This window comes from Aspergillus candidus, assembly GCF_002847045.1.
Source record: "Aspergillus candidus strain CBS 102.13 unplaced genomic scaffold BDW47scaffold_9, whole genome shotgun sequence".
Lineage (NCBI taxonomy): Eukaryota > Fungi > Ascomycota > Eurotiomycetes > Eurotiales > Aspergillaceae > Aspergillus > Aspergillus candidus.
The window spans coordinates 348,274-370,417 of NW_020194014.1; the positions used below are offsets into that span (position 1 = coordinate 348,274).

Below are 22,144 nucleotides of genomic sequence, written 5' to 3' on the forward strand. Positions count from 1 at the left end.
AAGTTCGTCCAAAGTGTTGTTCGGCATTTGAGTGTAGTGGCTGTTATCTTCCTCCGTTACATTCCCAAACCTAGGGGAAAAGAATACTCTTGGAGAAGTATGTACCCAGCATCCGGTATATTCTAGCTTTCTCCCAGCCTAGAAAGGGAATCAAAAGATGCAAAAGTGTCGTCTTCCCTAACAGAGCAACGTAAACAGCACAGCTGGCATGGATAGCCTCTTGAATTTGGTATGCAAGAGAATCGACCTGCAGCGGGCATGGGCCGAAGGGAGATTTTCTTTACGCCCATCAAGCTTCTCAGACGACAAGAATAGAATGTGTGGCAAGTTTCATTGGATCCTTCAGCCTACCTATGTCTATGACTGACCACTTCAATTATTCAACAGGGGATGTTAGTGCTGTCAACACGTCTTCTATCATACAACCATCCATAGACTCCGTGGTCAGTAGTCCCATCAAGCCTATTACATCTGATTCTAAACGACTTCCTCTACCAAGTTGTGATATGCTGGAAATGGCCTGGCATTCTAGCACGTGTTGTCTTCATGAGCAATTCTGGCTGGCCTACTAGCATGGATATTTTGCTTCAAGGGTGGCAACAGTGATATAAAACTGTTTCCACAATCCAAGGATATTTTGGATTGGATGCCGGTTTCTCGGTATTCTTCATCATTTACGTCTCTGTTCAATCTAAAAAATCACTAGTGACCTCCTACACAACTAACTGAAATTGGTCTTCGCGAGGCTCCTTATATTGCCAGTATTACTAGGTGGGTGATATATATCTGTTTCTGGAAGATATGCACCCTAATTGACATCATCCATGCTCAATCTGGTGATTGTACCGAGTAGATTGGGTAAACAGTCGATTATCAAGATACTTGTTTATTATTGTTGATTCTTATTTATTGGCTATCTGTTGTCCTGTGCTCATCCTATCCCTGAACCTGTCATCCATCCGTGAAGAAAAAAATATCGCATGTCTCGTTTCCGTGTCAATGTCGTACAAATTATTTACAGTTCCGTCGTGTTACCCATGGGTTGAAAGCGTAAAAAAAGGGGGGGTTGATAAAAAATGAGGTGGAAAAACTGTGAAGTAGAAAAAAAGGATATCGCGGATGGGAAAAACAAAGAAAAAGAAAAATCATGTATATCGAGTTTCGTCGCCGTCGCTGTCACTGAGACTATCGCGGCGTCGGCTGCGTCCCCCCTCACGGCGATACCCCTTGCTCAGCCCCGGAATAGGATGGTGGTAGCTTCGGGTGCCGGATTCGTCTTCCGTGTCGACATTGGAGTACTGGTACTCTGAGCGCGAAGGCGCAGACGACATGTCCAGTGGCTCGGTGTAGTGGCCCGGCACGGAGCGTCTGTCGCCGTGCTTGCGCGGGCTGGTCTGGCGGGAGGGGACGGCGGATGGCGGGCGACTGCGACGTTCGCGGCGGCGGTTGTGGCGGCGGGCAGAGGGCTCGCGCGCAGCGCGGGGAGGAGGAACCTGGCTAATTTCTGATTCGTCGCCGCCGGGGACGAAGGAGAAGTTGCGGGTTTGGGTGGGTGGCGGTCCGGAGGGCCGTTCGTAGGCGTAGTCGCGGACTTGGCTCATCTCGCTCTGTTGGTAGCTGCTGGGCTCCTGCGATGTGTCGTAGTCGCTGCCGTGGTAGGTGCCGTCTGGATCGCGGTTGATGCCGCCGATACGGGCGGCTTTCTCTTGACGATAGGCGCGCACGTCTTCATCCACCGAGCCTTCCCAGTGGTCGTCGTCTGGTCGTCGTCGGAGTAGCTTCTGCTTGGCGGCTTCGCGAAACCGGCGCTTGCGTTTGGGTTCTTTCTCGGTCACTGTTGTCGCGGTGTCGGTGTATCCCGGTGCGCTGTCTGTCACGGTGTAGCCATCGTCGGTGTAGCCTCTGCCAACAACGCTGCCGCCTCCGAGTCTGGTGCTCTTTGTGGCATTGCTGAGTGTTCGTCCGTCAGGGCCCTTGCGCCGCAGGACCGTCGACTTATAGTCCTCCCAGTCGCCCTTGCGCCAGACGAACCCTCCGTTCTTGGCCCAGAAGAAAAACCAGATCGCTGCGAGGACGAAGGCTGCTCCGAGAATGGCGAACAGCGCCATCAGCCCTTGCATATTGATGTCGTTGGGATCAACCGTGCCGTTGCCGGGAGTGTAGCTCTCTTTCGAATCGGATCGGGCAATCAGAGTATGGCTGTCATCCACGGTTGACGGACCGTCGGACCTACTGATGAGGTGGTTTACATCTGGTAGAAGAATATCGTCTGCTGTCAGGTCGCTGTGGGGAATGGATGCTTCGCCCGGAATGTCGGGGATGGCACCCGCGTGCTGGACGGGCGCCATGGTTTGAGAGAATAGTCAAGAGCGCAAAGCTCAAGACGGGACTCTGCAATGTATCATGTTAGCCAAAATCTTCATTCCAGATCGAATGTGGGTTCATACCCGTCAGAATGGATCGCTTTGATTTGAAGTCTCGATCGGACCCCAGGCTCCACTGGATCTAGATGGCGCTGTGGAGATAAAGAATGTGGAATGCAGGTCGGTAATGGACAGTGTTGATATCAGTCGACACTTGAAAATTGGCAGATATTCAGGGACTGAGAAGTAAGAGACTGAACAACCTGGGAGAGACGGCAGACTGTCAGGGTTGCCGCTCGAAAATGCGGTGGTTGGAACGGATGGGAGGCTGGGGATGACGCTGTTGTTTAGATGGGCCGTTGTCCCGGACAACCCGCTGACTCATCATCACTGCAGGATATCTACCTCACTGGTTTCCTCTATGACCATCAAATCAATAAGTTCATAGAAGACGATACACTATAATATTGAAGGCTGAATATGAAGAGTCCAGTCACTGGTACCACTGGCATACATTCGACCATGATTCCAAGAACTCGAGATCTCAGAGCGGCTCCACTACGGTACTACCCGGAGTGGGTTCAGCAGACCATGGATCTAAACTTCTGAAGCGGCCATGTCAACAGATCGTGAGTGAATAGTTCCATCCCTGATTTGTACTGGAGAATTTACTAAGACTAATACACAGTCATCGGTTTCAATTGCAAGCTGGACGCAAACATCGACCCTAGATGAACCATCCCTGTGGCTTCCTCACTACTTCCGCAAATACAGTAGATGCTGATATACGATACCATTTCAATTAGCCAAAAGACACCCCGAACTATCGGCCAGATGAAGCGTGTCTTCATCTTGCTACAAAATCAATAAATCAATAATATCAACGAGAGTCAAAAAGTTAAAATGAAAGTCACTACTGGTGGGGTGTCACTAGTGGAACACATGACAATGGCCCTTATCTTATCTCGATCCTCCCGGTGAGGGGCTCCCGAATGTCCAACTTCATCCACGCCACATCCTCGTCTTGGCTCCGTCCCCCATTGAATTCCACCGGATTCCAACCCTGTCGATACAGACCGCCTCGGGCTCGTGAATCGCGCTGCTGCGCGTGTGCCCGGGATGACATTACAAACTGACCGGGGTCGAGAGGAAAAAGAAAGAAGAAAGCGGGATAGATCAGACCTGGGACGAGAATGCGATTGCCCCTCCATGCTATCCAGTCCGTGATACCCGGCCCTTCATCGATACAGACGGAAAACAAGACAAGCCAGAAGGAAACCTTTCCCTCTCCGAACTACGGAGTGACTCACTCAGACAGACAGACACATTGGGCAGCAATGACTGTGACACTGCCTCTGTCCTGTCCTTCAAGGGATCGCGTGACAGAGACGCTCGCTCAGCTCTAGCTCGTCTTGATACCTCTCTAGTCGCGATGTCCTCCCGTCCGTCTCCGTGTCTGGAAAGTATATCTGTGGTGTGCGCGTCGCTGTTTGCCGTGTGCCTGATCCTGGCACACCGGGAGACAGGACTAGTTCCTGTCTGGCAGCCAATATGAGCTGGTGTACTGCGCTGCGTGCATCTCGCGGGCCCGATCATCCCGTGTTGGGTGCTTTCCATGGCAGCATGACGCAACCGCGGTGATAAAGTTGGGGACGATCTCAGCCGCAGCTGGGAGTGGGATGCGATGTCGGCCCGTTGCAAGATTCTGGAGGATGGGTTCTAGCCAGTGTGGTGTCTGGAACGGAGATCTCCACACGGATCTGGTCAGAGACGGAGTTGGTGGATACGTAGCTGCCTGGGGGGCTAGTACCAGATGAACGGCTGGACTAGTCAAATCAGTAGCTAGATATGTACTGTACTGGCTGCCTTGGCCGAATGTCTTCCTGAGTCAGCTCTTCTCTTATATGACTGTGTAGCACGAAGTATGAACGTTGTCAGTTCAAATCGATACAGCTACGTCAAGTGTATACTTGGTCTTGTGTCCTCTTTACATGGAGAACAAGCATAACAATTCCATAAAATAATCTATGAACACAAGCCCCCTAGACGCACCTTCTTCAACAAAGTCCGGTATCCCTTGCATCGCGCCGGTCAGACGGGCAGTCGGTGTTATCGCGAAGGCAGATTCGGGCAGGCTGTGTCGTTTGCTGACTGTTTATGCACAGCTAGTTTTTTTTTCTCTCTCTCTTGCTTTTTCTTTTTCTTTTCCCTATTATATCTTATTTTTTCTTCTTCTAGTTTCCATGTATCTGGTTATTCATTTCATTTGAATGGTTTTTATTACCCGTAGTATACACTTTATGTACCTCATCGGATAGAAATTCTCTAGCGCGTCCCCCACTAAAGCCGTTCTCTCACCGAGCTCCCCACCGGAAATATATCCTCCTCGACGTTCATCCCATATGTATGCAATTTCCATCGGCACGGAAGTCGCAGGAATGATATAACCCGGCAGCTAAAGGCTAAACGGACTAGGGAGGGAGGACGTTATCTAGTTCCTGGGAGAGGGATGAAGTGGGGGAGGTGGGGTGCTCTGGGGGACTTTTAGTGGATGAATATTTGATTCTTTTTACTGCTTTGAGACTTATTTAGATTGGATTTGGTTTATTCTCTTCTGTTCTTTTTCGTTTAGATTTTACAGTTTTGATTTTTTGATTTTTTGAAAATAATTTTTTTTTTCTTTTTTTTTCTTTTTCTTGGTTGACTGTGATGTTAGGGTTCGGTAGGGATGCTTAATTTGATATCCTGTTCGGATCTATATGGTAGGATGCAACCATAGATAACACTTTCTTCGATTTGATATATGAATTTTTTCCGCTCTCTTTTTGGCAATATTTATTGTCTACTGTCTATAGAATTCAAATTTTAAGACAGAGACTGTGCATGCAGCGGAGGCAACTTGAAGAGAAAGGCAGGGAAGAGACGGGTGGAGACGGCGAATACTATTGGGCCGCAATGGAAGATTCTTCCTTGGGCCGCCAACAAGATTTGTATTGAGTATTTATGACCTGTATGGGAATGAGTACTGGAATATCATGTCTATAAATATAGATATACATCATATTATATGGATATCAATAATGACATTCATAGTATATAGAATATAGAGTAGATAGAACGATAGATGTTCCATGGTTGAGTCTGGTACAACCAGGGTTCCCCGCCGTGGAGCCGTGTTGATATAGTGTAGTAGTTTGTTCGGAGACGTCTGTGCTGGAAGTATTCGAGGTACCCTGGTCAAGATGTATTGATCTTTTTCTTTTCCATCGAATTGGTTTTTGTTTTCCCATGACGTCGAAAGATACGGTTCCGCACTGGGAGACAAGACTGGTTCTCTGATAATCCCATAGTGTTTCTGATGCGCAGATCAGGCATCGATCGTGGCCACTCATCCGTCATTCCCCACTCTGGGCATCGTTCTTTCTTTCTCATTTCTCTTGTATTCCCTTGGATTCATTCCGGCGGACAGGGGGTGAAATGTTGGATAGGTTGGTTCTTTTCTTTTCTTTGAACCTATCTGATTCTTACCTTCAAATGATCATTTGATTGACTGAACAGAATAGCTAGAAAACCACCCGTCATCACGCAGGAAGAGTGTAAGATCCGGTAATGCGATTACTGCTCTGCCCCCTCCTGCTCCTCCTGCTCCTCTGCTGTATTTTCTTCTCCCCTTGTTAAAATCCCTCTTTTTCTCTTTCCTTTTCCCCTCGATCGTCCTCTTGATAATCTCCCCCTCCATATTCCCCCGTGGTAGAATTGTATTAAGTATTCGAGTCACCCCGAGGGATCATTTTTGTCTGTTTCACTCCTTGCCTGGAAGAAATTCTGGCCTGTCTCCACTGTAAAGACCCTCTTCGTCAGGTCCAGATTCGACAGACTCCCTTCGTCCCCTCTGCATCTGTCGGCTGTCCACTGCATCCTCTCCTCCACTCACCGTCTGCCAGACCACAACTGCAGCCCGCCGGCTCCTTTTGGTCGGATCGATTCGGTTTGGTCTCGTTATTATTATTATTCTTCTTGATTTTCCTTTTGACTCACTCCTCTTCCTCTTGACCCACGCCCGCTTGCTGCCTGCTGGCTCCACTGTTCACTCCCGCCCAACTTCCTTCGACCCTCTGGCGCCTACCATCCAGTCCAATCATTCCCCTTCACTTGCTCGTTCGTTTCGATGGAGACGGTCCAGTCCGTGGATGACCATTACGACCTCTTTGCATCTACGGTTCGTTGCTGACAGAAGCGATCGGGACGCGCTGTCAACGAACTATTGTCTGGCCCGTCTGCACGTCCCAGTTCCGGACCATCGCAGTCTGGCTGGACTGAAGTCTGTCGGAGAAAGAAATAAAACAATCCCTCCGAGAGAACCCTAATCTAAAAAAACGAAGAAAGGAAAGGAAAGACATTCATCAGGCAGGGGGAAAGCCAAAAAAGAGCTAAACAGAAAAAAGAAAAAAAAGGAGGGAAAAGACAAGGAACAGGTAATAAGAAAGAAAGAAAAAAGAGAACGAAAAAGAAAAGAAAAAAACCCTCGATTGACTCACTCGGATGAAGCAGCAGCAGTGGCTGCTGTAAGTCCCCATCGATCCCATCTCCGAAGCCTGTTGGGGCATCCACGTTTCACGTCATCCACTCTGTGCCCGGCCCAATCCAGCCACTCCCTTCCCCTCTCTCCCCCCTTTAGGGACCCAACTGGGCCTTGGCCCCCCCCCCTCCCTGCTGAAAAAGTCATGTCGAGAAAAGTCCCTCGCGCCGCTTTTGTTGAGGAATACGACGAGGACGCTCGTGTTATCATTCCTGACACTCGTCAAGTCGCCAACAAGAACGATCTGGGATTACCTCCCGAGCCTCTGCTCGACGTTGCCAGCGATTCCGGCTATTCCAGTCGCACCGCCGCCACCGTCAACAGCTCCCAATCCACCCCATCAAGTCAGAAGCCTCCGGGCCCTCTTAAAGTCGACACCACCCCCAAGAGGGCCGACCTAGATCGAGTTCGTTCCACCCGCAAAGACCGGGCAAAGGAAAAGGAACGGACGGCTCGCCCCGCGCGTGATGACAGTATGCAGGTCGGCTCCTATCCCAGTGCCAGCCATCACCACGCCGCCCCGATGACCCGGTCGCCGTCTCGCTCCCGCCGACGCGAGACGGCCCAGGTGCGGCACTACCCGGGCACCTGCTGGGAGTGCGACCAGGGCCTGTACCACGGGTCGCCCGCGGCTGATCCGAAACCGATGGACTACGGCTACTACATGTCCCAACCGTCTACCCCGTCGGTCGCAGACTACCCCTCCGCGTCCAGGAACACGCAGCGGTATGCCGGTCCGGTCATCCAAGACGTCAACGTCTCCCGCAGCAACCGTCCGCACGGCCGCGGCAACCGCTCCAGCTCCTACCAAGGCCCGGACCGGCCGATGAGTTTCCACGGGATGATGCCGGGCATGGGCGGTGGGATGATGTATCACCCGCAACTGGGTCGTTACGAACACGGACCTCCGCTCTCCTCCTCCGCCTATGCCCACACGCCGGCGTATGCCTCCTCGCCCTATGGTCCGCAACCGCAACCCCAGCCTCAACCCCAAGCCCAGCCCCAGCTCCCCTACTATGGCCCAGAATACCACCAGCCACAGGAGCATCTCCGGGAGCGGTCCATGTCCCGGACGCGGGACCAGAAGCGTAACCGCCGGGCGTCCGTGTACGGGGCCCCCACGGCCGACTACGACTACTTCGCACCCTCCTTCGATGACGACGACGCGTTGGAGCCACCGCCCCCTCGCGAGAGCCGGCAGCGGATGCCCTCCCACTCGAACCACGACCGCGGCGACGACTACAACCGCATGCCCCCGCCGCCCCTCAAGCACCAGTCCCGGCCCCAGATCATCCAAAAGCGGCCCGATCTCCCCCGCAAGGCGGCCACCAGCTCCTCGGTCTCGTCCGAGGACCATCCGTCGCGGGGGGGCATCGACCTGTCGGATCTCCGGGACACCCTTCCCGAGTACGGATACCGTCAGTCCTCTGGGGAAACCGTGATCCCCGAGCGCCGAGGCAGTCGCCGCGACAGCCGACGCTCGCAGTCCTACCATGATCCGATCCGCCCGTCTCGCCGCATTGTCGAGAACAATCGCCGTCGGCAGCCGAGTCCCATCTATGACTACGACCTCGGCAGTGACGAGGATGACATTGATGAGAAGCAGCGGGAGGCAGAGGAATATCAGGCGACCCGGTCGGTCAAGTCGGCGGCTCCCGTGCCATTGACCTCGGATGCGTTGCTGAAAGCCAAGTCCTCGCATGGGGCGCACCCGACCGCCAGCGACAGCGGCAGCCAGAAGAGCCGGTCGAACAGCAGCCGCGGCAGCGATGCGCGCACGCAGAACGGCAGCGGCGTGGGATCCAAGGCCGAGGAGGACAACAACATCGTCATGACGATGAACGGCGTGACCATGAGCTTTACGCAGGAGTCGGTCGGGGGAAAGCGGATCAGTGTCCGGGCCGGGGAGACGGGCGCCTTAGAACTGAATATCGAAGGCAAGCGGCCCAAGAAGTACCTGACGGGGGGGTCAGACTATACGGGGACGGTGGCGCGACGCGAGGCGGACGGGGTACGACGTCCCCGGGGCGACCGCCGGTCCGACCGAGCCAGTCGACGATCCAGCCAGTCCGTGTATAGCGGACGGTTCTAGACTCTCCAACGCCAACGATCTATTGCAAAAGTTTTGGATTTCGGGTGGGCTTTCTTTTAAACAATCAAAAGTTGATTCGGGAGAAGAAAGAAAAGAAAAGAAAACCCCAAAAGCTGTTCAGAAGAAGGGACTCCTTGGAAAATGAGAAAAGGAAAGACATCATTTATGGGCGGCATTTTCGGTTTGATTTATTTCGGGTGTTGGATATAAAAGAGAAGGGGCGGGTTCTACGGCTCTGACCGATCACGTTCCATCATGGCGACATGATTGTACGATTCTGATGACCTGCATTACGGTGTTCTTTTGGTTTTACTGTTGTCTGCATGCGTTGTACAGTTTGGCCTGCTACGCTGTGTTCTGCCATGTTATGCTATGCTGTTATGTTGTTATGCTTATGCTTGTTTATGCTGTGATGTTGCGTCTGCTTGGTTGGAAATGAAAAGGCAGTGGTCACGACAGAGGTATACCCCTTGGATTATTGATTTATTTGTGGTTTGATCTTGTCTTGCGATGTCACTCGTTGATCCAAATACATACTTTGAACGTTGAGTTGAGAGTAGTCAGAAATATAAGTAGTGTGTCTATTAAATAGTCTAGTATCCAAGAAGTAGGCCAATCCTATTTCTCGCCAAGTATTAAGTATAAAGTATATAACCCGGTCGTCTCACTCACTCAATCCCACCACCACAACCACCACCTCCTTTCAACAAAATAAAACAATCTATAAATCAATCAGAAGAAAGAAAACAAAAGAAATAGTCAAGACCTCCTCAAAGCCAACACCCCCCACCCCAAAAACCGATACACAGCAATAATCCCAATCAGAATCCCCACCCACTTGCCCGTTCTACCCGTCGCATAGCCATACGCCTCCAGCACACCTGTCCCCCGGATCTTGCACTCCGACGCGAGGTCCGTCGTGTACATGCAGGTGCAGTCCGCGGCGCAGGTGTAGATGCGGTTGGAGAATTCGTTGATCATCATTCCTTGGAAGACGTAGGCCTGTTTTTGGAATCATTCTGTTAGCTGTACTCCCACATGTGCGGACGAAACCAGACAACCAGCTTGCTTCCCAATGATGGATCAAAAGATCAAAAGAGAAAAAGGAGAGGGGGAATGACAAACCTGATAATCGATATAATGGAAAACGTATTTCCAGAACGGGTTGAGAATAGTAGGCGAAACGAGGAACCCGCCTACGCTCATCCACAGCCCGTTCGCGAAAGCCACGAGAGCCAGCGCGATGACGAAGTTCGGGAAGAGAGACGTCACGAGCACTACGAGCGACTCTGCGGCGACTAGGTCCAGGAAGAGCCACATTAGGTAGGTGAAGAAGGCGGTGGCTGTGGGTTGGAAGTTGGTGAGGAAGTAGGTTAGGAGGGAGGTAAGGAGGGAGATCAAAACTGTTTGTTGATCAGTATTGGTCTTATATATATATTATATATTAAGAGGGGGTAAGAGAGGGCGAAGGGACATACATAAGAACGGAAGCCCAATGATGAAATTAGACACTGTGAACGGCAACGCGCCGTATAAACCATTCGCGCGCTCCTTGGTGAAAGTAGCGCGGTCTTCGAGGAAGGCGGGGACGTAGGCGACGGCCATGAAGGACATGAATGCCGAGCCGAAGAACTTAGCTTCCAGTTAGTTTTCCTTTTCTCTGTCGGTGTTTAGAGAGCGTCTTACTATAGCATTGATGAAAGGCTGGATATGATCCTGCTCAGGGTGCAGACGCAACCACACCGTTCCCATCATGATAGCCAGTCCTGTCATCATCATTAGCCACACTCAACCTCCTATATCAGGAAGGGAAAAAGGAACATACCCAAATACATCACAATCCGAATGCCATAAGCAACCACATCGCGATAACTCTTAATAAACAGCCGATGCAGCAGCGACAGCGTAATAGCCAGCACGCCCGGCCTGCTCAAATCATCCCCATCCACGCCTTGAGCACTGCCTCCCTTCTCCGGCATGCCGCTCTTCTGGGCGATATACCGTGTCAACTCAGCGCACTGGCTGGACTGCGTCCACTTCTCGCGAATGGTCTCGACGCGGGTCTCGTCGCCAAAGTCGGAGCTGACGATGTCGAGGAGGTGCTCTGCCGGGTTGGTGTTGCTTGGGATGGGCTGGTCGATGCTGGTGAAGTAGGAGGGCATGTCTTTTACGGGGCCGAAGTAGCAGGTTTTGCCGCCGGAGAGGAGAAGGAGCTTGTTGAAGAGGTGGAAGGTGGTTGTTGAGGGTTGGTGGATGCTGGCTATTATGAGGAGCTGTTCATGTTAGCTTGTTATACTCCATGAAACGGTAGAGAGATGGGGGATAAAGGAGGGGGGGTTACATTATTCTCCACAGCAAGTGTCTTCACATAAGAAATCACCTCGTAACTAGCCGTCGAGTCCAGCCCACTAGTCGGCTCATCCAGAAACAGAATCTTCGGACAAGTGATAAGCTGGCTCGCAACGCTCACTCGACGCTTCTGCCCGCCACTGATCCCCTTGCGAATGGGCGTGCCCACAAGCGTCGAAGCCTGCTTCTGGATTCCGAACGCACTGAGCAGTGTGTGAATGCGCTCGATACGCTGCGCCTTGCTGACTGACCCCGGCAGCGACAGATCCGCTGCGAACTTGAGCGTCTCCTGCACGGTCAGCGATCCGATGAGCGCGTCTTCCTGCTCGACGTAGGATGTGATTTTGCCAAAGGTGTCGTTGTCGATGTCCGTCCCGTTTACGGTGGTCGATCCGGTCGTTTTGGCGCCTGACGAGGCGGCGCGGCGGGCGAGGACGTTCAGGAGCGTCGTCTTGCCGCAGCCCGAGGGGCCCATGAGGGCTACTAGCTCGCCTGGTGTTGTTAGTTGATTCTGGAAAGGTTGTCTGGAGCATGGAATTGTGGAATCCGAAGCCAGTAACAGATGGACATACCCTGCTGTACAGTCCCACTGCTCGCATCGATAAGGTTCCGTGGCTGCTTCGTGCGGCGGTCTTTGACGGTCACGGTGAGGTCCGTCCACGAGAAGTCATGGACAGTGTTGTTCATAAGGAACCGGTTCTCATTGCGCTCGAGGTCGGGCGTCGTCGAGCCGGTGGAGTCGGCCATGTTGAGTAATGTGTTTGATGAAGTATTTGACTTCATGTAGTATATATAGTATAGTCAACACACTATGTAAATCGCATACCATATAGAACTAAGGTTGAGTCTTCCAGTAGGGCAAGCCTAGATATATAAACCTCACAGAATCAGCCAGACCATCGACTTAATAATATGATCCCTCCAACGGGGACAGGGCCTGGCACAAAAAGGGATATAAAGATCCCCGAGAGGCGATGTAAGTTCGGCGATCTGATCTGCTGTGGGGCGGATGCCGATAGCCCTAATCTGCATCTGCAACCCGTATCGAATATACTTTCCCTTCCATCAAAGGAGAGAAACAGAATGGAAACAAAGAAAGAGCACGGGGAGGACAGCGTCATAAATATACGAGGAAAAAGCAATTCTAGACAGAGACTGTGATTGTGATATCTTCCTCATGGTGCAGACCATATAGTGCAGCCACAGATGCATCGTGTCGTATCTCAGCCTCTACAAATCAGCCCCCCAATCCAATCCAATCCTACCTAGTTCCCGGGTCTCAGTCAATCATACCCTAGCTCAGTCAATTCGACTCGATTATCTACTGTCTAGTTGCACGACGCGTCAGATCTGTGTTCCCGTACGAGCTGAAGACCCCGACCCCGGGTTAGATTGCCACTCGGGATCGACGGGCCCTGAACGGCGTCCGTGTTGTATGGATGGAAAGAATATAACTAAGCAACGACCTGGATGGTTGAAGATTGGCTATTTGTCATCCAGGAAACTCATTTTCCCTCTCAACCACGGTCGAGGGTCGGGGAAATTTGAAAATAAAATCTGTCAAGAGAAAGTCTGGGTCGGATGCCGTTGACGGCGTTTACAAATCCATCAAAGCGGGGATTCGCTCGGGGACTTGAATTTTTCCCTTCCTTTTCCTTTTCCTTTCGCCTTACTTAATGGGGTATTTATTATGGAAGGGGATTATATTGTTTGATTTCTCCTTGTGGGGTAGGAAAGAATGCGGTTTTGGTTTGGTTTGGTTCCCTGCCCCTGTTGATCTTTTGATCCCTGTTCTTTGTCGTCTTCCCTGCTGTCTATCATGTATTTCCTTGCATATGGGTTGGCTGGTTTTGAAATACTGGTTGGTTATCCCCGCCAATTATGAAGATAAAAATCCATACAGAAAGCACGTTAAATTGGAAATATAATTGGTATTCGTGATACTACTCAGTAAATTTACATCCGTTCCACAGGGCTGAGGCCCAGCACCCGCATGCCGTTGTTCAGCACCTGTCGGGCCGACGCATACAGCGCCAACCGCGCCTTCAGCACCTCGGGCTCGCTGCCTACCACCCGCAGCGTGTCGTAGCCCGAGCTCAGGATGTGCGTCATCCGGAACAGGTACGTGATGATCGTCGTCGGCTCCAGAGTGCGCATCGTGTTGACCAGCACATCCGGCCACGAGGACAACAGACGCACCAGGTCGTGCGCCTGCGTCTCCGTCAGCAGGTCCAGGTTGGCCGAGTCGAGGTCCTCCGCGCCCAGGTTGGCCTTGCGGATGATCGAGCACAGACGTGCGTGCGCGTACTGCAGATACGGGCCCGTGTCACCCTCGAAGGAGGTCATCGCCTCCAGGTTGAAGTCGTAGCCGTTGACCCTAAAACTCGTTAGACATGTACAATAATCAAGATAAAGGGGTAGACATACCGCTTGCCGCTCATGTCCTGAACCATGACGGAGGTGATACCCAGAATGTCGGCCGTGGCCTTGGGATCCTCGATCTGCTTGTACTTCTCCTCGTTCTTCTGCATGACCTCGTGCATCTTGTCGGCCACATCGCGCAGCACGTCGTCCAGGAACTTGACCGTGCCCTTGCGGGTGCTCATGCCGCGCACCATACCGAAGTTGATGTGCTGGCAGCGGTTGGCCAGCTCCTTGTGACCCATCAGCTCCGTGATCTTGAAGAGCTGCGCCAGGTGCAGATCCTGCTGCGCCGCGACAACGTAGATCATCTTGTCGAAGTGGTAAGCCTCGTCACGCTCGGTGATGGCGCCGATGTCTCGGGTCAGGTAGAGGGGCGTGCCGTCCTTGCGGACGATGATGGCCTTGCCGAGCTTCTTGGCGCCGTGCTTGGTGAAGTCGACGATCACAGCGCCGTCCGACTTCTCGGCGACGCCGGACTTCTCCAGGGTGTCGTAGGCCGCCTTCATGCTCTCGTCCTTGACCTGCGACTCGCCGGAGTAGACGTCAAAGTCGATGTTAAGACGGGCGTACGTCTCGCGGTACTTCTTGATACTGAGGTCACGGAAGCGGCGCCAGAGGGCCAGGGCAGCCTCGTCGCCGTCTTCCATGCTCTTGAAGTAGCGGCGCGCAGCCTCGTCCTCGCTGGCATCCACCAGCGGCGCCAGCTCCTTCTCCAGCTCCGACGCGTCCTCATTCTTCTCCTTCTTGGCCTTGATCTGCTCCTTCAGCGCCTTGATCGGGGCGTCCTGCTCCGAGACGATGGCGTTGATCTTGACGTAGACGTCGAAGAGGTGGCCGATAGGGTTCTTCAGCAGCTCCTCCTCGTTGCCGAACCGCTTGAACCCATTGGCCAGCAGACCGTACTGCTTGCCCCAGTCACCCAGGTAGTTCATCTTGATCACGTCCCAGCCCATAACGGTATGCAGGTTGGCCAGGAAGCCACCGATGATCGTACTCCGCAGATGTCCGGCGTGGAAGGGCTTGGCGATGTTGGGCGAGGAGAACTCGACGATCATCTTCTTGCTACCCTTGGAGGGGTCCGAGGGGTCCTTGAGGCCGAGGTTGCCATTGGTACCGAACGCGGCCTTCTCCTTCAGGATGCGACGGATGACGGTGTGGGTGAGGCGTTCGGGTCGGAAGAAGAACTGCAGATGAACGCCGAAGCAGCTGGGGGGGAGGACAAGGTCGGACTCGGGGAACTTGGCGGCGAGCTCCTCGCACAGCTCCTGGGGCTTCTTCTTGATCTGCAGCGCGGCGACCTAATAACCAGCTCCGTTAGTTCTTGAAAAGTCCACCACTGCATGTCCTTCCCCCGCAAAATATAGTATGACTCATAGCATACAGGCAAGACCAGATCCCCCTTGTCCAACGTACTCGTCCACTGCAGACGGGAGTAGATCTTCTCCTGATCGATGCCGGTGGCCTCGCCCAGTTTCTGCGCAATGTGCTCGCGGTAGATATCGACGGGGTTCAAGGAGGGAAAGCAGTTGGGGAACTTGGAGGTCTCGGAGGTGGTCTGCAGCGTGAGAGCCTCGACGGCAGTGGGGAGATCGGAAGACGCCATGATGGGGGTCTTCGCGAGGGGCGCGTAGACTGAGGGGTAAGTAGTAAAGAGCCGAGAAGAGGATAAAGGACGGTTAAACCTGGAGAGAGGACAGTTCGAGGGAAAGAAGGAAGTATGTGGTGGATGGAACAGAGAAAAGGCCGTCGAAAATCGTCTAGCCCCGCTCTGCAGACAATGATGACCCATTGGAGGGGAAAACAGAATGGAGGGGACCTTTTTTTTCCCTTTTTTTTTTTTTTTTTTTTCTTCCTTCCTCTCTTGACCCAATGCGGCATGTGGTTTACTGCCAGGCGGTGAGCTGTCACGTGGAGTATAGGATATCACGTGGACAGCCCTAACCCGGCATCCATAGACTATACCATTACTGTGAAGTATACTACTCTGGAGACTGGTTGTTTACTTGTAAAACATAAATGATACTGAATCGAGTAGATATTGATCATATACTTCTCCAAAGGTATAACATGGTTGTCAGAACATATGGTTACAATCCATCGTGCTTCCAGTGATATATAAATATAATGGTTTCACTGCCGTAGGTGATTACTAGCACTGTGCAACAGTTCACACTCAAGTAACAGTTAATCATCCAACAGAGACACTGGAGAATATTCCAACAAAAAACACCAACAGACAAAACGCGGAGAACCAAGCCAAAAGACCATATACTACAAGCAATCATGTGATATCACCTGATCCCCCATATCACCTACGTCACCGTCCTCTCATTCCAAGAGTCAAGACCAAGCACCTACTACGTATATAGCATCCCCCCCCCAAATTACACCCCACGATGTAGCCCCTCCTATATAAATAGACCACAGCATAATGGGCAACCGCCGTCACCGAGCCCTCACAAAATCCATCCAGGATGCGCTCCTGCGCGACCCCAGGACCTTCCGCAAGACGCTCATCGGGCGCATCCTCGCCTTCTTCAGCATCTACTATATCAAACTGCTGCGCCATAGCGACGAGCGGTTTAGACGATTGCGCATCGAGGCGTATGGGATTGACGATGAGGAGTATAGACGGTCGTTTTGCACGCAGGGGAGGGAGGCGGCTTTGGTGCCGATGGGGGATTTGGGCTTTTCGGGGTCGGTTAGTACTGCCTTATCTATATTGTAGCTGTAGTGAGGGAGGGGAGGGTATACACTGTATACTCAACGGTACTACCCCATTGGATCATATTACCGTCTAACAAGTATAGACATTCTTCAGCACATCCGACACCAAATACCTCGTGAAAAGCCTCCCCCGGCACTTCGAGCACTCCTTCTTCCAAGACGACCTGCTCGCCCCCTACAGCGAATACATGAAAACCCACCGAGACTCCCTCCTCGTTCGCATAACAGACTATCTCTACGCGCCCATCAAGACCCTAGGCAGCATAGCAGGCATAACACCCGCGCACCACATCATCATGGAGAACGTCCTCTCCGGGAAAAACAACTCGCCCTCGTCTGGCAAGAAGTGGGAAACGTATGACTTGAAGCCGGTGGATTACTTTTATCCTGAAAGGGATCTCGTCCCGGAGCCGCTTGTTAGTGAGGATACGCTGTCGCGGCTGGCGGATGAGTTTCCGGATAAGATCCGCTTGAGTGGGGTGGAGTGTCAGGCGTTGAGGAGGGTGGTGGAGGATGATACGCGATTTTTGCAGGAGGCGAACGTGGTTGATTATTCGTTATTTTTGGTGCGGTTTCCTGTGGAGGAGGGGGAGGGGATAGGGGGCCGGGGGGAGAGGAGGGAGGAGGAGGATAGGTGGCGGGTTGGGGTTCTGTCTGCTGATGGGCGGTGGAGGTATCGGGCTGTGGTGTTGGATTTCTTTTGGGGGAGGCATAAGCTGCATGCACAGGCTATGACGGGGGTCGTGCAGACGTTTAATGTGGTTGGGAGGCAGGGGCCGATGTCGGTTACGACTACGGCGGAGGAGTATCGGGAGAAGTTTTTGACGATGGTGGAGTCTATTTTGGAGGTTGTTTAATTTATTCATGTGGGTTTTCGAGGGTTACGATACCAGAGGTGGTCTCGAGGGCAGTCCATTATAGATTATGTTCCCCTGCTGGGCTTCTATCTCTTGCGAACTCTGAACACTGCTCCACTGTGCTGTAGCACATCTTATCTCATCTTACATCCAACGGCCAGACCATGTGTCGTATGTCTGGTTTACATTGAAAAGGGGGGTAGTCGACATCCGGAATTGGCACGAGAGCGCGCCACCGGACGCGATGCGGCACTGCATGACCGCAGGTTTAGAAGCAGAAAACCTGGTCCTCCAGCTTGCTGACAGGACGAGCCTTGGTGTATCCCAGAGACTCGGTGGCCTTCTTCATGGCGCTGACCATGGGAGGGGGACCGCACAGAAGAACCTTGACGTCGCTGGCCGGGGCGGGGAGGCGCTCCTAAAGGATTGTTAACTATTACATCAGACTACGGAACGGAGAAAGTTAGATGCATACCTTGATCATCTCAGGAGTCACAAAGCCCACACCGCCAGTCCAGGCGGGAGGAGGGTTGTTCAGAACGTAGTAGACGCGGAATCCGTCATCCTCCTTGATCAGCTCCTCAAGCTCCTTGTGGAGGAGGATGTCCTCGGGGTTGACGTTGGCGAAGATCAGGTCGACCTTGGTGACGTCGTTGCCTCCGTTGCGAGGACGGTTGCGGACGATGGCCTTGATGATCTGCAGCATGGGGGTGATGCCCGTACCGCCGGCGATCATTCCGATGTGGCGGCACATGTTGGGGGTGTAAACCATGGCACCCTTGGGGCCGCGCACCTTCAGGGTCTGGCCGAGCTTCAGGGTAGTCAGGTACTTGGAGATGTTACCCTGGGGGTAGGCCTTGACGAGGAGGTCGAAGTAACCGGCCTCATTGTCGGAGGAGATGGGAGTGTAGGAGCGGACGACCTCCTTGGGCTGGCCCTCGATGGTGGCCGCGAGGGAGATGTGTTGACCGATGGGCAGACCCAGGATATCGGTGGCGTTGGGCAGGGCGAAGCGGTAGATGGCCACGTTGTGGGAGATCTCATTCTTCTCCTTGAGGACGAAATCCTGGAACTCGGTGGGGTTGAGCACCTTCCGGGGACCTATCGGGATAGATGACATCAGCACCGAGTCGAGCTTTTCGAAAGCTCCGGGCGTCTATTGGGGTTTACGTACTGCTGCTGCCGCCAAACAGCTTCCATCCGAGGAAGACGGCCACCAATGCCACGGCAAAGGGCGCGAACTGGAGGACGGCCGGGGGGAGGTTGTCGGTAAGAGCACTGCAATCCATTGCGAAAGCTGTCAGTTCAAATTCGGAACGAGGTGGAAGTGGGATTCGTGACGATAGGTGCCTACCTCATGTTGACGAATACTCTGAGAGCCCCAGGATATTCAATATACGCGGAGAGAACAGGTGGAAGAGGGAGATCGGAGGGGGAGAGAGATAAAAAAAGGCGGGAAGAGGAGCGGGTTTTCGTTGAGGGACTTCTGTCACGGGCTCAGCCGAGCTCGGAGGTGGATTACGGATGTATCTCGATTGGGTTAATCTGGTAATGCTTGCGAGATCTACTGATTGTATAACGTATGATGTTATATCTAATTTGTAACTATATATTTCTATTTTATGGTTATTTTCATCTGAAAAGAAAGAAAATCAGAAAAATCAGGAAAAAGAGAAGATAAGAGAATGGAATTAATCCCGCTCTGTTGGGATTTCTGGGGTAAAAGATTCCCCGGCAAAGATAGAGCGGTGAGAGACGGATCTTACTCTATACAGTACGGAGTAATTAGGGATTGATTGTGCGTGGCTTTTGGAGGGAGAATCGTGGTCTTTGCACCTGGCGCTTTGAACACCACGGCGGTAGCCAAATAAGGCTAGGCGTGCCTTCCATTAAGGTGGCTGCCGAAAAACGAAGTAGGGCAGCTGGTTTGCAACAAATAGTTAAGTGGGCTATGGCATAGTCAGTTCATATATATATATATATACTCATTGATACCATAACTTATCAGGCAAGAGTTGAAGGAAGGATAAGGTAAATTATAACCCGAGGATAATCCTTGAGAAAAGTGCTGATCGAGTAGAGTAATTATGGCCGGAGAACCAATGTCAATATCAGGCCCAGATTAAATTAAGACCAACTTGAATGAAACAACCTTCAATTTACGGTACGAGAAGCGTTGTTGGATTGGGGACACGCTGAATATCATGTTTCGAAAAGTGCTACAGATAGCACTCCTGAAACAACATCTCTCTGGCTTTGTGAGATCGACCGCTGCCCCTACTATCTCTTGAGACATATTTTCCGACGGGCCCGACAACACTCAGATTATAATTACAGCCGCGAGTGTATCTAGATCATCGGATGACGCTGAATATCTCTGTTCTATGAGCTTCCTGAATTCCTCAAGGCCATGCTAACTCATCTGCTTCAAGAGCTTGGGGTGGTCTTCCCACTCTTCTTCTAGTGTTTTTGGTCTAGGCTCTCTGCTGAAATAGTAACATTTACTGTAGTGATGCCACTGGTTCTTGTATCAACAGCGACTTCTGTGGATTCTCTTTCTTTGTCTCGTAGAAGTCGTCTTCTGGGGATGTAGGCCGCTTGGTTCTTCTTCGAAATCTGGGTATGCTTCTGGTCTTGATAGCTTAATAGACTTTCAAAATATCATGGAAAGAGAGTTACCCCCTTTAATGAATACATGTTGTCGCCAAGGGTAGAAATGGCCGCGTGTTGGTTCTCTTGAACTTGCTGGGCAGAATCGAGGAAGTCGCAAAAAGCGTGACTATCTTCACAACTAACGCCAGGAATATTTTCGGTCTTGGCTATTTGTGATATGTCGCATGATACTTCGCAATGACAATCATGTGAGGCTCAATATCTGGAAAAGTTATATCAATAGAAAGGAAGTTCTTCAAGCTGTAAAACTGGTCATAATGATGATCATTGCCTCTCCAGCAATCCCAACCCAGACTAGAAACCAAAAATGCTATTGTGAAGTACTTCCCCTTTCCCTTTCCCCGGTGACAAAGAAAGTACTTCAGGCAGGACGGTGTCATTTTGTCAGAGTCCTACATATTGGATTATTAGCTCTCGCAGACTCGAATTTTGACACTGGCACAGGCATGCGGAACCAGAAGTGGACGGCCCCTTATAAAAGGCCAGAGTCTTGTCACCGAATTTAACATAACAAGAGGACAGACAAACAATCCCGCTTCCTCAGCTACCATTGCCAGCGTGAAGTATCTCTATCCCAGTCACTATCACGCTCATCCGTAGAGGGGCCCGGCGTGGCGAGATCGAAATGCGCAATCCAGTTGGCACCGAACATAATCGGACGTTCGGGCTTGCCGGCCTTCTCAAAGGGTCCGATAAAGTAGCTATATGGAGGAAACTGATAAGCTCGTCACTTCGTCGTTGGGATAATAAAGCAATAACTTACAGTTTCTGCGTTTCCTGGTGCCAAACTAGGCTGCTTGATCCGCACACACGGGGGAACCACCCGTTGTCATGCAGCTTACTACATAGTCGACAATAATTAGATCCAGTATCGAATACAGAAGAAAAATCAACTTACGGTAGAGCTTGAAGAAAAGCCAAGCGAACCTGCTCCCTTTCGTAGCTTTCCAGAGCCCAAAATGGGTCAGCGCTATTGCCGTCTCCGAGGCGCAACCCTGGGACGATCTCCCAAACAAGCCAGATAATGAACCCACCCGGAACTAGCCCCGAGCGATCCTGTTTATCAATCTTGTATCCGAGAAGCTTTGGCGTGTCACTCAAGCCCTTTTCAGTGAGGTCCCGGTAGGCGATCAATTCTGGGGGGTTGTATGTTGAGGCTTGTCGGCTTCTGGTATCCGCATCATCCATTTCAGTCTTCCGATGGGGAACTTGAATGTAGATGCGCATGAAGGCTTCCTTAGTCCGGGCTCTGGGATCACAGCATAGATATTTAGCCGAGGCGAAAGAACGGAAGCCATACTCATCGTTTTCCTCCTCGTTAACCTGATAGTCATGCTCGTTCAGCTTCTGAAGAATCTTCCACCGGGAAGGGACGGGTTGGTCAAGGGTGATGATAGTTCCAGGGTCCGGGCCCTTACGGAACCAGGCTGAGTATGAGGACGACATTGGAGTTGCTTTGGATGCTTTGGAGATGGGTGTCCCGTATAGTGAGGCTCTTATATGTGGGGCAGACTGGCAGCTATAAGGTCTTGCGCTAGCCGCATTAGGAAGTGGATACCTGATGGCCAAATTGCCTTGAATCCCAGGCCGATAATCAAGCTAACTATTTATGGTATAATTGTATAGGGGGGGATTACTACAGCGAACCTCTATACCAGAAAGCATCAATGTGCTCAACGTGGATTTCTCAAAGAGCTGTGAAAAAAAAAAAAAAAAAAACAAAGTTTCATAATTTGTAGTTTTCCAATAAACTGATTGTCATCTTACTCGCTATCAGAGTGAATGCACAGACCTAGCAAATACACATAACGGTCATTCACCACATGCACTGCCAATCGGGAATTATCAACCAAAACTATTGTTTGAGGCTTCCATTTCTTCTCACCTTACTACACAGTATAATTACTGGTACAAATATCTCTACCATATAATTTAGGTGTTAGTACACCCTGATTCTGTCGAGGTGGATGTTATAAGACAATAGAGTATATACATTGGGTAAGTACATTATGAGGGCCCTTTTCATGAAGCGTGGCAAATAGCCTGAAGCAAATCAATGCAAGATTTCCATTTGCACCTG

At 51.5% G+C, this 22,144-nt stretch overlaps 8 protein-coding genes across 8 annotated transcripts; 2 read left to right on the plus strand and 6 right to left on the minus strand.

The window, feature by feature from the left end:
* Window positions 1–1,112: 1,112 nt before the first annotated feature.
* On the minus strand, window positions 1,113–2,525 carry BDW47DRAFT_93702 (uncharacterized protein). Its single transcript, XM_024820258.1, has 3 exons — window positions 2,448–2,525; window positions 2,234–2,391; window positions 1,113–2,080 (listed from the first exon to the last, which is right to left on the minus strand). The coding sequence occupies exons 2-3, from the start codon at window positions 2,346–2,348 to the stop codon at window positions 1,146–1,148; spliced, it is 1,050 nt and encodes a 349-aa protein (XP_024674275.1). The 5' UTR covers window positions 2,349–2,391; window positions 2,448–2,525; the 3' UTR covers window positions 1,113–1,145.
* Window positions 2,526–2,816: 291 nt separating this feature from the next.
* Window positions 2,817–3,310, minus strand: BDW47DRAFT_101685 (uncharacterized protein). The gene is made up of 2 exons (XM_024811707.1): window positions 3,052–3,310; window positions 2,817–2,992 (listed from the first exon to the last, which is right to left on the minus strand). The coding sequence occupies exons 1-2, from the start codon at window positions 3,212–3,214 to the stop codon at window positions 2,961–2,963; spliced, it is 195 nt and encodes a 64-aa protein (XP_024674276.1). The 5' UTR covers window positions 3,215–3,310; the 3' UTR covers window positions 2,817–2,960.
* Window positions 3,311–6,830: 3,520 nt separating this feature from the next.
* BDW47DRAFT_101689 (uncharacterized protein) lies at window positions 6,831–9,600 on the plus strand. Its single transcript, XM_024811708.1, has one exon. It carries the CDS (start codon window positions 7,088–7,090, stop codon window positions 9,032–9,034), a length of 1,947 nt encoding a protein of 648 aa, XP_024674277.1. The 5' UTR covers window positions 6,831–7,087; the 3' UTR covers window positions 9,035–9,600.
* A 193-nt stretch (window positions 9,601–9,793) lies between these two features.
* BDW47DRAFT_116049 (putative ABC transporter) lies at window positions 9,794–12,070 on the minus strand (the record flags this gene model as incomplete). The annotated part of the gene is made up of 7 exons (XM_024814879.1): window positions 9,794–10,036; window positions 10,160–10,437; window positions 10,513–10,666; window positions 10,721–10,800; window positions 10,860–11,307; window positions 11,376–11,875; window positions 11,956–12,070. The coding sequence occupies 7 exons, from the start codon at window positions 12,068–12,070 to the stop codon at window positions 9,794–9,796; spliced, it is 1,818 nt and encodes a 605-aa protein (XP_024674278.1).
* A 1,269-nt stretch (window positions 12,071–13,339) lies between these two features.
* On the minus strand, window positions 13,340–15,410 carry BDW47DRAFT_123769 (arginine--tRNA ligase; the record flags this gene model as incomplete). Its single annotated transcript, XM_024816119.1, has 3 exons — window positions 13,340–13,760; window positions 13,811–15,105; window positions 15,189–15,410. The coding sequence occupies 3 exons, from the start codon at window positions 15,408–15,410 to the stop codon at window positions 13,340–13,342; spliced, it is 1,938 nt and encodes a 645-aa protein (XP_024674279.1).
* A 775-nt stretch (window positions 15,411–16,185) lies between these two features.
* On the plus strand, window positions 16,186–17,482 carry BDW47DRAFT_93733 (phosphatidylinositol phosphate kinase family protein). Its single transcript, XM_024820259.1, has 2 exons — window positions 16,186–16,508; window positions 16,618–17,482. The coding sequence occupies exons 1-2, from the start codon at window positions 16,239–16,241 to the stop codon at window positions 17,389–17,391; spliced, it is 1,044 nt and encodes a 347-aa protein (XP_024674280.1). The 5' UTR covers window positions 16,186–16,238; the 3' UTR covers window positions 17,392–17,482.
* On the minus strand, window positions 17,456–18,915 carry BDW47DRAFT_101692 (cytochrome b5 reductase family protein). The gene is made up of 4 exons (XM_024811709.1): window positions 18,746–18,915; window positions 18,566–18,669; window positions 17,867–18,492; window positions 17,456–17,809 (listed from the first exon to the last, which is right to left on the minus strand). The coding sequence occupies exons 1-4, from the start codon at window positions 18,748–18,750 to the stop codon at window positions 17,660–17,662; spliced, it is 885 nt and encodes a 294-aa protein (XP_024674281.1). The 5' UTR covers window positions 18,751–18,915; the 3' UTR covers window positions 17,456–17,659.
* A 1,693-nt stretch (window positions 18,916–20,608) lies between these two features.
* On the minus strand, window positions 20,609–21,510 carry BDW47DRAFT_123772 (uncharacterized protein; the record flags this gene model as incomplete). Its single annotated transcript, XM_024816120.1, has 3 exons — window positions 20,609–20,765; window positions 20,828–20,905; window positions 20,963–21,510. 3 exons carry the CDS (start codon window positions 21,508–21,510, stop codon window positions 20,609–20,611), a joined length of 783 nt encoding a protein of 260 aa, XP_024674282.1.
* Window positions 21,511–22,144: the final 634 nt, after the last annotated feature.